Source organism: Acanthopagrus latus, chromosome 2 (assembly GCF_904848185.1).
Source record: "Acanthopagrus latus isolate v.2019 chromosome 2, fAcaLat1.1, whole genome shotgun sequence".
Taxonomy (NCBI): Eukaryota; Metazoa; Chordata; class Actinopteri; order Spariformes; family Sparidae; genus Acanthopagrus; species Acanthopagrus latus.
In genome coordinates this window covers 28857228-28872662 of record NC_051040.1, presented here as the reverse complement: position 1 = coordinate 28872662, position 15435 = coordinate 28857228, and the positions used below count along the sequence as shown (strand labels likewise).

The following is a 15435-nucleotide window of genomic DNA, read 5'->3' as shown; positions in this document are numbered from 1 at the left end:
TCACCCTCCACGACTACCAGAAATACTGCTTTGTTGGTCCATATCTGTAAGCTTCCAAAAAACATGCAGACAAAAGAGTACAGACAGAAGGCTCCACACATGTGTATTAACTGCTGAACATAAATGAAAAAAACCAAACAAATCAATCAAACTCTACAGAGTATTTATCTGTCTCTTAATATTTTCCGCCTCCCCTACGCTGTCCGTGGCACTCAGCCCCAAACTCACTGGTTGGTACTGAAAATTGAGATCTATACAACTAAAATGTAGTTTAGAAATGTGCTGAATTCGTGGAGGACTTTTTTCAGCTTTTGAATATTAAGATTTCCTAGTGTGTCCTGTTCGTCATCACAAATGTGCCAGAAAAAAGAGGAAAAGCAGAAAGCAGCAGATTAAATACCTCATCAGCCTACATCCAGAGGACGTTAAACTTTAAACTTCAGTCTTTCTTTCATTGTCAGGGCCAACCGAATGATGTTCAAGCATTGCTGCATAGAGACGAATGTAAAGATAGTACCTAGCAAATGGCTTTCATTTCAACACACACTATGGCACATCAGACACAACTGGAGCTGGAGGTAATAAATATGTGCATCTACTGCAAGGTTAATTGACCTGGGAGTAAATCCTGATAATCCACACTGATGTTATGGTTGTGGGTTTTTTGGCCAGTGTGAAAGGGGTCTATGGGTCAATCCTGAACAATTACTGTGTCTTACCATGTCCTATATATAGTATTTATTGCTTGGTACTTTTTTCAATTCAGTCAATTTAAATATAGAATTAACCTCCTTTCGTCACCCAGTTGGATTCTATTGGATAGCTACAAATGGACTTTGCATGTTTTTGGTGGTTGGGGTGAAACATAATGAATGTGTACAATCACAAAAAGATTGGGAGTTTAAATATTTCTCCACAAGCTACAAGGTATAAGTGAGGGGTTCATCAAAAGAACCCTTGTAACTGTCCTTCAAATATGGTAAAGCATCTTTTATGTTCAAACCATGGTAAGAACTCTGACAGGACAGGTGTGTGTATATTTTATATATATTATATATACACACACACATATAGATAGATATATATAGATATATACAGATAAACACAAACACATACATACATATATTTGTAATTAAAAATGAAAATGAAAAAAAAAAAAAAAATCAAAGAAAAAGTAAAACAGGATGCAATGCCCTGAGAGCTGACAGTGGTGAAACTGACAGCTCTGGCTAAGGTGAAAGGGTCTGGGAAGCTTCAATCACCCACACATCTTGCCACACTGACAGATCAGGTTAGTGAAAGCTTCGTCGTGCTCTGACAGGAGGATGTGGAGGAGTAAAGGGGAGGAGAGGTGGGAGGCGGGGAGAGACTCAAACTTAAAGGTCAACTTTATCTGCTAAGGACAGGGCAGACACAGCAACATCGCTTTGGGATTTTTTTTTACGGATCACCAAAAAGAGAGGCTCTTATTTGTTGTGGGTTTGTGTGTGCGTGCGTGAGAATGTCTGAAAAATATATGGTTGTGTTCATAGTATTCAAAATGTTTGATCTAGGCCATAAAATTAAGAAGTGAACACTAATGTTTTTATGCTAATTCTAGAGGATCCAGTTAAAACAACCGTGAGCAGAGTCTTTAAAAAGTCATTGCTCTCTGCTATAACCCCCATGAAACCACAAACTTACCTTTGTACATATGAAACAGAGAGCATTAGCATTTGGTATTTTGTTTTTATATGAAGCCTGTTTAGTGTCAGGCAGGTTGAGGGTCAATACAGTCCTGAAGCAGTGGACAATATGAGAAAGATAAAGTGCTTTTGGAGCATTATAGCAAGTAAATCTAGTCTAGTAGTAGCCCAACATAAAAATATTAACCTGAAAATGAGAATAATATGTCTAATATGGTTAAGCTAACCGTCTCCTGGCGAAAAACTAAACCAATTTATCTTACTTAATGAAAGAAAAACAAAAAACATAGCACCACTAGACCTTTCATTAATTTCATCTACTGCTGAATGCTGGTGGTGATGACAGACTGATTACTTTTTGTACTGGGACTGTACTTACGTTATAGTCAATATCACCGTATTGTTTAAAGCATAACACGGACGTGATGAGTAAAAAAACAGGAGAGACGGCAGTTATCCCAAAATAATGTATGATAGGCTATAAAATCATTCTGTTTACTAGTTGCCCAATAACAAATGTTCCACAGGCCACTGGTTGGGAACTTCTGATCTAAACCAGTTATTGCAAGTTTTTTTTTTTTTTTTTACCTGGAGGTCTTTGATGTTAGGGAAGGGAATTCCAATGGTAACCACTGCCCTGGCATTGTCATCTGTGAAGTCTAGTCCTTCACTCACTTTACCCCTACAGACAGCAATCAGCAATGCACCATCTATAACAAAGAAATCACATACAGTTTATATCAACACAGTAAATAACAAGTAATACAGATCTTCAAACAACTGTGAGCACTATTCACGGTGGGTGCAGCTGAACAAATATCAACTTGCAGCTGCACCATTACCATTATTAATTAATTCTTTGAAATTACGAGACTAAACCAGATAAAGACTAGATGAATTTAATGTACTTTGGAACTAATTCAAAGACATTATGTCACCAAAACAGCTGCTTCAAAGTACTATAGCAAGGCCAGTAGGTGCCCCAAGGTCAGTGTGAAGTCTTACCACTTTCCTCACAGTATTTGATGGCATCGTAGTAGGTCTGGAGCAGTTCATCAAAATCCCCCTTTCCTCCCCCTCGGGGCTCTGTGATCAAGGTTTTCTGTTGTTCTAACTTCTCCCAAAGACCAGTTTTGCTCCATCGGTCTCGCAGCTTGTCCAGCATCTGATCAAACCACAAGAGGGGTGATGTAAATATATATATAGTATGCCTATAGGTTAGGAAAATAGGCTTTCTTGCAAAATAATATGAAATTGATCACGCACACTCAGATTCATGATAGTGAATCTACAGCATGTCTAAATAAGAGCAGCAGATTTGTTATTTATCACACACCATCTACATTGTAACAAACATTTCTTACACATTGAACCCATCCTCCATCAGGAGCACTGATTGGGTACAGTTTTCGGCTTTCCCATCATCGAAACTTGTTAATTCTCCAAAGTAAACCAATGCAAGCACGGGGAGAAATACTGTGTGACAGTGGGCCAAAGGAAGCTGTGTGTCGAGAATGAGCAGCAGGTCTGCATTTTCAGATGTAGCAAAACTGTTCACCATGTAGTTGACCTGGGCCTGGCAATGTAACACCTGATGACACTTTCTATTTCTTCAAAAAAAAAAAGCTGGCAACAAAGAACAGGAAGCATTTGACTACCCATGTATTTCATATGTCTTGAAACAGTTTGAACTTATTTTCTTTACTTGCACCTGGCAGAGAGCTGATGTGTTTAAACCCCCACTCCAATAAAATCACTGTGTCTGTACTATTGTTAGTGCAAAAAGTCAGCAGCCCTCAGGGGAGGCACATTGATCTAAAAGCCCTCATCCTAGCATGGTCCCACTCATGTCTGTGCTGTGCAGATTATATCCTTGAATAAGCATGACTTCACAATCAAAAAGTAGATTCACTGGATTGGAAATGTGTTAGAGAGGTCAAGTAGAAGTTCTTCTGATAGTCAGCAGAAAACTTCTCAACAGGCGGGTAGTGTCAACCTGTAAAGCCTGAGCCAGATGCAGATGGGGCCACAAGATGAAAGGAAGGTGAGGACTGTTTACTGACAGGCTGTCCCAGCACGGTTTACCTGCATGAACAGCCAACTCAAGTATAAAACCACACAAAGCTAAACAGAAATTTACTCCACATGGTTTTGTGCAGTACAGAGAAAAACAATAAATACGCAGGAATGAAACAGCATGAGAGCACAGACAGTTTCTTGCATGCCAGTGTGCCTCATAGTGCTGAAATGAACCATGGGGAAGATTTTGTTAGGTTAGTGCCTCCTAAAGCAAGTAAAGCCAGGACGTCCGCATCAATAAAACATGGCACATTCACTAAATATGCAGTGTTACATCGACAAGAATCCCCCTTACGTGCGTCTCCAACTCAGCGACTGTTTGTCCTGCAATTGCTTTCCAGTGCAATCTTGAGCAAGAGATGAATAATTCATGTTATGTACTTTAGGCAGATCTACCACAAAACAAAACAGCCATTATCTGCCACGCTGCACATGGCAAGGAGCTGATTCCACAAGGCAATGAGTATGGAGGTGAAATGCTCTCACTGATAAAAGTTTTGTGATGGGATCAGTAAGGACTGAATCAAGGAGCAGCCACAGTAGAAGAAGACATACTTTATTCATCCCTTGACAGAGAAATTAACTTGGTTGTTACTTCTTTTCATACAGAGAGCCCCAAAAATATAAGACCTACTATATACACATGCATTAATGAAGAGTTATCACCCCTTGATTCCACTGGGCAAGTCTTTGTTACCCGGCTTCGCACCACTGTTTTGTTCTGTTCTTCATGAGACTTCATATCCCAGTGAGATAATTTTAAACCATATAGTCATGCCTGTCTGATGTTATTGACTAGCTCAGACTGTGTTTATTACTCCTTGCCTTTTGTGCCTGTACTATGGTTGAGTAGGCTAGGTGGTTAAATCATTTAGTTATTTGTCTGTTGTCTGTGTGTTTAGTGTTAATTTTTCAAACTTTGTAGTGCTGTGGGGCCCAAGACGACACAGGGTGTTTTATTTAGAAAATTTACCATATTCAGGCGCAGCCTATGGAAACGCGAGCACTGTCTAGAACAGCCGTGATCGACTCAATTGCAAATATATCTTGGGCCCGGTGGAGACTAGGGGTCAATGCAAGAGGGCTGCCCCATATGGGGCACTAGGAGAAGGTAGGGGTTCCGTGCCTCACTCAAGGGCACTTTGGCAGTGCTCAGGAGGTGAACTGTTACTTCTCCAGCTACCAGGCTACACTGTGTGCAAAAGGCTACTGCTCCCTCTCACACTCCTATCTGGGGAAATGTATCTAACTAATTTTGACTGATTTATTTATTTCTGTTTCTTATAATCGTTGGTAGAAAGGCATTTTTAGTATTAAATAACAGAATATACCTTTTAAAACTAATGTAATTTCTGGTGAAGACCAGACCATACATCAACTGTAAAGGCAATCGTGATGGAAAATCTCTAAACAATGTAGGCTTATTAAAGACTAAAGCCTATTTTTAGCCTGGTCAAACCAAAAGTCATACACTAATATTACTTTTGACCACCTCTAGCTATGATTCTGGCATACATTCACAGTGGCATCCATTTGATAAGCTTATGCAATGTCACAACATTTATTTCCATCTAGAGTTGCATTAATTTTTTGCCAAGATGGGGTTAACAAATTTGGACTCTGTGGTGGCCAGTCCATGTATGAATATATTGTCTAAAACATATGTGTCAAACTGATCCAGTAAAGGGCCATGTGGCTGCAGTTTTTCATTCCAACCAAGCAAGAACACACCTGATTAGGATCAGCCAACCAATCAGCCAACCAAGCAAGAACACACCTGATTAGGATCAGCCAACCAATCAGCCAACCAAGCAAGAACACACCTGATTTGGATCTGGTGTGTTCTTGCTCGGTTGGAATGAAAACCTGCAGCCACATGGCCCTTTACTGGATCAGTTTGACACCATGGTCTAAGGCTTGCTGAACCACTCTTTCACAATTTGAGCCTAATGAATCGTGGCACTGGCCTCTTGGAATATGCCCCTGCCATCAGGGAAGAAAAAAATCCACTGATGGAAAAACATGGTCGTTCAGTTTATTCAGGTAGTCAGCAGACAACTAACTCTTTCGGCACATAATGTTACTAAACCTTGAACTGACCAACTGAATCAACCCCAGATCATAACACTGCCCCCTCAGGCTTGTTTGGTTGGTACTACGCATGATGGGTGCATCATTTCATCCACCTGTCCTCCTACCCTGATGCACCCATCACTCTGGAACGGTGTAAATCGGGACTTATCAGACAACCACAACCACAGGATAGGTCTTCAGACATGGTTGTTTAAGAAATTTGAAGATACTCACTGCATCAGTTAGGGTTAAATAATGTGTTGCTAGCTCAAACATACTAATCACTGTAGTAATTACAGAATGGAACTTTCTTATATATTTGCTTGGTTTAATCTGACAGGTGACTTTCTTTTTGGCCATGCAGGGTATAAAATATGTACAGTTTTTCCTGTAGAGAGACCTATCTGCCGGATGTTTGTTATTAACAGTTCATGACTAGGAAAGATGTTCACTAACAAAGCACCACTTGGGTTCAGATCAGACAGGCCTATCACACACATAAGCTTCAGAGTCCTCAGGTGTTTCCTCTTCAGCACTACATCTATAGACTCCAAGTATGCCAACTAGCCTAGACTGTCAAAGCACCCGCACAAACAACAATCAAAACGTTTTAATCTGTGATACCAAACTACAGAGGTGAATATTGACTCAGCCATTGGCCCCTCATTATTTCAACACCTGCATGCCACCTCTCACTGGGAAATCTGGGGATAGCAGAGTCCCCAGGGCTGCTGCTCTGTGTAGAGGCAGGCTCAACTACATGTAGTTAGCATGGTAAAGTCACTTTTCTTGGCAAAGCCTGCAGCCATGAATGCCAGAACATTTGAAATACATTCGACTTCTTCACATTCTCTTTCAGTTAATAGGCACAAAGGGCAAGATCACCATGTTATTTCCCCAGGGCCCATTGACTTGAGCCCAGGTTAGGAGACTGTCAAGCATCCACCCCTCCACAGGTCTTGCTTCAGGAGGGTGGCCTGGCTCTCTGATTCAAGCAAGGCTGTTAATTGTCATAGTTCTAATGGCTTTTTTTTAAAGCCCCTTTAACCCATCCTTTTCAAAGCGGATTTATCAACTCAAGGTAAGTTTATTCATATAGTGGCAATTCACAACAAATGTATGCATTATAAGAGGCTGTCATCCTGTCCGTCCTACCGACTCTTTGTAACACTTGCACAAGAAAAACAGCATCTGTCCCCAGCAGCAAGAGCCAGGCAGCTCCCACAGTTGATTGGCGGTGTGATTCTGTGATGCATATTTGAGCAAAAAATGTAAAGTCACCGTGTCTTTCTAACTGTCCCTGGTAACCTACGTAGAACCACCCACATGTGTCCACAAGAGCCGGACAAGGTCACAGTCTTCACCACATGGTATATGGTGGGTCACAATCTTCACCACAACACTTTATGACAGCATTCACATAGTTATAAAGAGTTGGTAGATACATGTATAGATTGACAGAAGGAAATTGGGGGAAACACCCCACCCCCAAAAAACCTCTTGTTCTCCAGTGCAATAATTCTGTAATGATACATTGGAGCAGCTTCATGCCAGTGCTGTTTGGTGTGAACAACTAAACGTGCTATAAAGGTAAGCCTTCACTGTGGCGATATTGCAAAATCTCTGTGTGAAAAGGGCATCAATCAGCTGTTAGCTCTCATACTCCACCACAGTTTTGAATGTTCATGCGGTGAAGGATGACAAATGTGGTGCATGGATGTAAGCGTGTGGCAAGTGTGTTTCATTGTTCAGTCAAACAGATCTCCAGCACCTTCAGTAAAGGCCATGTGAGTGTTAGACACTCAACACAGAAATTACAGAGACAAAAATTACAGACATGTGCACTTTCATGAATAATTTAGGGGTAACATCTGACAGAGACCTGGTGTTTCGTTGGCAGCCTGCACTGGGCTATAAAATGTCTATCCACATAGCCAACTACACACCTCTTTGTATAATTTTAAAACAAAACCAGACAATATGAAAATAGAAGCTTTTATTTAAGACCTGCCAATATGATATTTTGAGAATCAAAATAAAACAAGTATGGTAATTTTTGTATATGGCGAGTTCCAGCATATGTAGTGGAAAATATATTATATGCCAAAAAAGTTAAAAGAAACACTTATGTACGTATATACAAGGCTTGGGGACATTTCATTTTGTGTTCAAGTTACACCAAAACACAAACACCTTTACTTGAGTGAAATGAATGGCTATTACACTAAAGCTGTCTTAGCTGTGTAGGATCTCAGTAGATCTCAGAAACGTACACTTTTATTCTAGCTGTCTTGAAAAGACAAAGAAATAATCAATTTATAGGGGAATTATTTTTGTTTGCCTACCACTTTACGACTTTAACAAAGAAGCACAGTTATGATGCCCAGGTGAGATAAATGGGAATGAGCAGTATTTAGCACATAAGAGAGCAAAACAAAGTGTGAATAATTTATTGCCCTTTCTAGGCATGGTAGGTGCAATGCTCAGCCTCTGCCAGTGACACAGTAAAGTGGGCCAGGTCTCTCTGCCAATTGGGACAAGGTGGTGAAACAACTAGATAGAAGCATTGAACTGTAGTCTTTCTCGCACTTTTACACTTCCCTTCGCTTCCCCCCATAGTATCTCCCCATCTTTCACCTCCTCTGCATCCGGCCTCTCTCCTTCCCTGTGTCCCTGGTGTCAGTGAGCTGTGTGGCGACACATTGCAGCTCCTTCAGTGCCTGCTGAATTATGGAAGGGTTTTGGAGGCGACGGCATTAATGAAACATGCCGCCAGGAGCCACATTTCACAGTGGCGAGGGGGGACGTGTTGTTGCAGTGTAAATTATTCAGCCCCAAAATATCACAGCAACCATCACGCCAAGACTGGTGGCAAGAAGCCACCTGCCACCTCTGGCCTGCCACTCTTCCCTCGTCGACTACTCTACACATCCTAGCCACACTGGTGGTGACATTCGAACGCTGCAAAAACACTGCCTGCTGCCCAGAGAAGAAGACAGCAACCGATAGGATTCTTTTTCTTTTTTACATGAATAAAAATGTAATTGAGACATTGAACATATCTCATACCAATCTGATTAGATGCAAGTTGTCCTTATCTTTACATACAGAGAGTGGACTTGAGATCATTACCTTTGATCACCAATATATTACATTTGCTACATTTGTAGATTGTGTAGCAAATGATCACCATGAGAGATGAAATGTAATGGAATGTCAATCGAAAACATTGAAAATAAAAAATGTTAATATCGGTATTGGACATGATATTGGACCGCCATTACAGACATCAAATAACAAGGAAGAGGGTGGTGATGTTTTAGATTTTAAAATGTCAAGGGTTTTTGCAATATACCAGTCCTGACAGTAACTGGAATATTTAAAAGATGAGAAGTAGACATCATGTTATTAGTACACATGAAAATACCATGACAAGCAGTTGCCTTTTTAGTATTTGTTAATGTAATGTAATTAATGAAGCTGAACCAGTGTCATTGTGTACAAATTCTGTACTGTTATGGTTACACAGACTTGCCCACACTAGTATTTTTAGGGTAATCTATCTGCAAACAGAGGAGTTAAAAGTTAAAACACAAAATAAAAAAAAATTTGACTGACAGCATAATTTTCTCCATAATTTTCAAAAGATTGCCCAATCATATCACAACTGTGAATTCCTTTGGCCGAGATAATCATGTTGTGAAAATATGATACCATGACAGCCCTATTGCTAAGAAATCTAATGAAAAGACAAAAACCTTCACTGTGTTTTTCTCTCAATTATCTGATTTTGCTCCCCTGTCTGTGGCTCTAGGCCATAGTTTCATTTAAACAATTATTAATTTCCTCTCGCAGTTGGCTGCTGTGCTGTAGTTTTTAGTGAAGAGAAGACTATTGCTGATATGTTGAGCTAATGAACATGTATGGCACACACACACAGGTTACAAATACTTGTTACAAACCAACCAATTTATTGACGGTTGTGATCTTTTCATGAGATCAGGTGACAGTAAAAGAAATACAGAATATCACTAGTGATATGAGTATGTTATGAATATGATAGTGAATATGATCTCTAAAGTTTACTTTAAAATGTTTAGTTTGGTGCACAGTATCAGAACAAGGAGATAACTTAAGCTAGATCCGATTAATGATCTTAAAGTCTGAAACTCTAAGCCTCCCAAAAAAGCTCCAGCATCGTCAAACACCAGTAACCCTGAAGTTTCCACTGTAAAAACTCATATAAAACATCACTTCAGCTTTAAAGGAATCAGGAGGGATACGCTACTCTAGGCAAATTGACCTATGAATCCAATATCCTTCCAAACACAGACAGAAACAGCCTCGCTTTGAAATAACAGTACTTCTAGAGCTGTGTGATTGGTGCTTCAGATGCCCCTGAGCTGCTGAGGACAGTGCATGCGTGCGGGTGGGTGTTCACCCTCGGTCCGGGTTGACTTTGATTTGACACATGCTCGGCAGCGCCCAGGCGCCAGCGCTTGGTGCGTATTCACACAGACAGTGAGGCGACATCACCTAATGGCCCTTATCTCAATCTCCTTTAAAAGCATCTTGTATTCTATTCCCTGCCATCTTTTCACCTCTGCAAAGCCCCGTTTTTTTGTTTTGTTTTTTTTATAATCCATCAGTCCCCCTCGTCAGTGGAGCATCAGTCCCTTCTTTTGGCGGCTGGGACCAGACGGCAGAGCCGGCAGTGGTTTTAATGGGCATTAACTTGGGGGCTGTTGAGGCTAAAGTGCTACAAAACCACAGCACTGGTGCATGCTCTCTGGGAAAGTGTGTGCCTGTGACTTCAGGCAAACTATGTGTGTTTGTGCATCTTAAAAAAGAAATGTATTGAGCTGTGTACTAATGTCCAACATGCTCTTGAATTGTCTTTGCACTCGTGTGACTGCAGTGCACCAACGCTACTGGAAAGTGACAACCTTAGTTACAGAAATACAATTATTTTCATCACATAAACACATTTTTGACAGCAAAAACCTTATTTGGATTGATGACTTATGTTGTCCTTAAAAGATAAAAAATTGAACTTGAACAATGCCACTGTGTCCTGTTGTACACTTTTTACTTTGTGTTCATGTGTTTATGTGAGGGCAGCAAACAGATCCCCGAGGTCCTTGACCCTGCACCGAGCCAGCTGTTTGAGGGGCTGATAGCCATCACCTAGACACACTGAACAAGGATGTCTAGAGATGACCTATCCTTTCTGTTGCCCACACACACAAAAACACACACATCACAGGGCAGACGGGACTCAGCGGCACCAACAAAGCCTCCACGGGCTCCAATTAATACCCCAGCCCTTCATATCCCCTCATCTCCTCATCTTTAAGAGCTGACTGCAGATTAAATATTTATGCATCAGCATAGAGAGAGAGAGATAGAAGACTCCTGTGTTGCTATCAATAATAAAAAAACATCCCACGGCTCATAGTCGCTCCTCGGCTGGCATCACAGGCTGACAAAAAGTAAGGTAAAATGAGAAAACAATGAGGCCCAGAGTCTTAGCTTTCCCTCACAGTTTGGATGGCGGTGTCATTAGCTGTTACAGAGAGCAATTGGATAGCAAGAAAACAAGGTGTGCCGAGAAATCAAACCAATGATCGCTGGATGTGACATGTTGAAATACAAGTCGAACATGATCCTGGCAAATATGCCAAAGGCCGAAACTAAATTTGCTAAGAGCAAAACTTGAATGTTAAGGTCCACCATTTGAAGCAGAAGGATCTGTCCTCAACATGGCATTGACTCATCACAGTATCACAGTAAAACATAGTGTGTAAGAGCTGCCTCGCTTCCATACAAACTATTTCCAGTTGAAACAGTATCTGAGTGTAGAACCCAACAGGGAGAGGAATAGGAAATTAAGAAGTTCAAAATGCCTTACACATGAGAAATATATTATACATGAATAGCAGATAAGTTTCTTTCTCTGCTGTAACATTTATCAAATTTGTAAAATTTTAATGGAAGAAGCAGATGTAACGTATTTGATGGAAAACTTTGTGGGATTAAAGGCTGGCAAAGGGATAGGTAAAGTATTTCTATTTGGTGGAAATTATTTAAACATTTTTTGGTTGGTGTGTAGAAGCACATCGACATACTGCTTCTTTCTTTAAAAATCTTATTTACTTAAAACTTGTGTTTTGCTCTTTCAACATGGTTCATTCCAATGGAAGTCATAGTTGTAAGACATCGGGGTTGGGTTGGAGTTAGGTAAAAAGACATAACTAATTTGTAGCAAGACACAGTGATTCAACACCATGTGTTTTGTATTACTTAAGACCAGACTGACCAAAGTGCGGCCCACAGGCCAAATTCACTATAACACTGAACTTGAAATACGTACAATCCCTAATTAGTTATTATTTCTTGTAATCCAAGCATGGCTGCCAGACTGACACTTTGCACAGGAAGTCAGTCAATTAAAGGAACCTGGGATCTTAGTACCAATCTTAACAATACAATAAAATAAGTGTTTAAGGCATGTGTGCAGTATGCAGTGTGTAAGGTTTTGGCCTGTGGTCCACCATTAGGGTTTAGATTTGGCCCTCGAAGAGAAAAAAAGTTAGCCACCAGTGGTTTAAAAGGGATGCATAATGAGTCTGGTTCTCAAACTCATTTTAGGTTCAACTGGTTATAATCAATGCACATTCCAACCAATAACTATGGGATCAAGAAAGAATGCTTCATTCTAAGGTGTTTCTAGCACAAAAGGTTCGGAACAACTATATCATAAGACAAAGATATGATGTTCTCCACAGCAAGTATATCCACTGACCAAAATTTAATTGACCAAGGGGGCACATAACATGTGCAATGTGGACAAACACTTAATGATACATGAAATCCGCTTGACCTTTACTAAACTAATGTGACAACTGAGCTACAGCGGACATTAATTATTCATGAGCAAAAGCGCATAACAAACAAAGGGGGACAAAGTGTCTATGAGTGTGCTCTGGAAGCGCCCTCATTAACTGAAAGAGGATATAGTTCTGTGAGGATGACGCCATTTAACAAGTACTTGACAAGTACCTCTATTGATTAGAAGTGATCTACTGTAACACATGACACCACTGACAGTTGCTTCTTTCAGTAGTGTAATCTATTGGAATCCAGTCAAGGGTTTTAAGACTGTTCCTTTTTGTTGGATTGCACATGTTAACAGAAAAACCTTCAAACAACAACAGCATACCACACAAGTCCAATTTATGGTCTCTAGCTCCTCCCAGTGGCAAAATGGGCAAATGTTATAACATCTTCTCTGCAAGCAATTGATCAGCACTCAATACAATGTACTGATAATTATGTGTGTGTGTGTGTGTGTGTGTGTGTGTGTGTGTGTGTGTGTGTGTGTGTGTGTGTGTGTGTGTGTGTGTGTGTATATATGTATGATATCATATGCTCATTTAACTTTACGAATGTTTAGTATATAGGGAATGTTTCTCCCTGACACATTAACCTGCAAAGGGACTGCAACAGGACATTTCCCTTTCAGGACACATTTACACTGCATTGTAGGTTAGAGATGGTCAGAGCAAACCTGATTTCTCTCTTAGGTAGCCTGGGTTGCTAAGGCTTTCTCTCTCTTCATTCAATTCTGTAACTACAACTAACTTGCATAACTCAGACGGATTTATTGTGTTGCTTTAGCCTCAGTTCCAAATAAAATATTTGAATCTTTTTAATGGTCTTTTTTTAATTTAAAAGTTTGACAGATTATTATTATTGGACTGTCACTTCATTGTGAAATACCAATGCACATAGTTCTAAAACATGTCAGATCATGTGGTGGTGAGATGTATCAACAGTATCTAAAATGGCATATGTGACAGTTTAATACACCACAAACTCTCACCGTTTCCCATATCAACAGGTTAGTAAGATACTTACCTTGTAGGAAGGCAAAAAGCAGAGCACACCCTTGGCCACGACCTGGCAGACATGGAGCAGCAGGTCACCCACCTCGTCCTGGAAGGCATACGTTTCAGAATGTTGAAAGGTGGCACAGAGTTTTCTGCCTTGGGGCCCTGCACCAACAGTGCCCACCCAGACCTGAAAAGAGAGAATTAGTAATGTAACGTTAAAATCAACATCTACCTTCATGTTATCAATATATCTGGGCATTATCATGTTTGCCCAAAAACAGAGATCGCCAGGAAAGCTTTCAGGAAAATAGGAAATTTCACTGAGGCAACTGAACAAAAGATTTTAATTTTAAGTCATGAATCGGTCATGATATCAAATTGAGATTACAGACTTCCAGGAATCCATCAGTTTGACTAGGGGTGGGAATCGAGAACCGGTTCCAACTGACCAATTCCATTGGAATTGTATGCCTCCAACGTTATTGATTCTTCTTAACAATTCTCTCATTTCCCTGCCTGCACAAGTTTTTCCGTTTTTTTTCCTGAAATTTTGTGTCACGGTACATTTGTGTCACATTCTCTGCGAAAACTCAGACCTTCAACTGCGAGGCAGCATTATAGAGAGGAGGAAACGATCTAAAGCCTGGCTGCATTTCACCAAACAAGATGAGAATTCTGCCATGTGTACTCAGAGCAATGCTGTTATACCGTGTAAGGGCGCCAAAATATTTGTACACAGGCGGTCGAACTAATTTATTTAGACTATATTTTCTTTCTACACTATATCTTGTCGAGATGTTGTTCAGTATGTTTGAGCTGAATATGCTCGTGTTCACAGTCTTGTGCAGACATAATTTGGGGAAAAAATAAAATGATTGCTTTTAATGCAGAAGACTGTGTAGAACTCCTTTTTTGCCACTCAATTAACTACTCAGGAATCGATAAGGAGATAATAAGGATAAGGAGAATTGATAAGGAATAGTATTGAATCGACAATGGCATTGATAATGATAAAAACTTATCAACTCCCACCCCTAAGTATGACACAGCACCTGCAGCCACGGTATTACGTCCAACTTTCTACGTCCAATTGCAGTGTTTCCAGTGGCTCAGTGAAATGAGTAGATCTACTAACCTGAGACTTGTTGATAACATGGTTGGCCTCTAACTGGATGGAGAACTTCACTCCAAGTTCAGAGGAGAAGGAGCCCATGGGTGACAGGGTTCCAGATGTCAGCACAATGCTTTTCACAGAGCCACTCAAGTCAGAAAAAGCCTTGGAGATACAGATACAGACACAGTGAACTTCCAAGGGGCATCTGTGGCACAGTGGAGATTAAGGAACTAGAAAAAAAAAAACTTGAGTAGTCTTTAATAATTTTAAATACAAAAATATTTACCAACTCCTGTCTTGTAACCTGAATTTCAGCCTCTGTTATGATGATAATTTCATTTCACTTTAAAATTAAAAAATAAATCCGGAGAAAATGTGTCTTTTATCCTAAAAAATGCACTTTTCACATAAATAACAAAACACAGCACTGAACCAAACATTAAAAAAATATAACAAATTTAAAATATCATATAAAATAATCATCAACCGCTCGCTTTTGTATACCATGCTTAGTCCATACAGGAAGACTGAGGCCCACAAAGAACCCAAACTCTACCAGTTAGAAAGACTAAGGAACAAAATATTTGTG

At 40.1% G+C, this 15435-nt stretch overlaps 1 protein-coding gene across 11 annotated transcripts in view; it reads right to left on the bottom strand.

The window, feature by feature from the left end:
- brip1 (BRCA1 interacting protein C-terminal helicase 1) overlaps positions 1-15435 on the bottom strand; it is a 108775-nt gene that overhangs the window by 71741 nt on the left and 21599 nt on the right. For all 11 annotated transcript variants that reach the window (XM_037074249.1, XM_037074232.1, XM_037074188.1 and 8 more), the window contains exons 13-16: positions 14868-15008; positions 13758-13919; positions 2691-2850; positions 2274-2395 (exon numbers count right to left, since the gene is read on the bottom strand). In XM_037074249.1, the coding sequence (XP_036930144.1) occupies positions 2274-2395; positions 2691-2850; positions 13758-13919; positions 14868-15008 (585 nt within the window). The remainder of the gene's footprint in view (positions 1-2273; positions 2396-2690; positions 2851-13757; positions 13920-14867; positions 15009-15435) is intronic.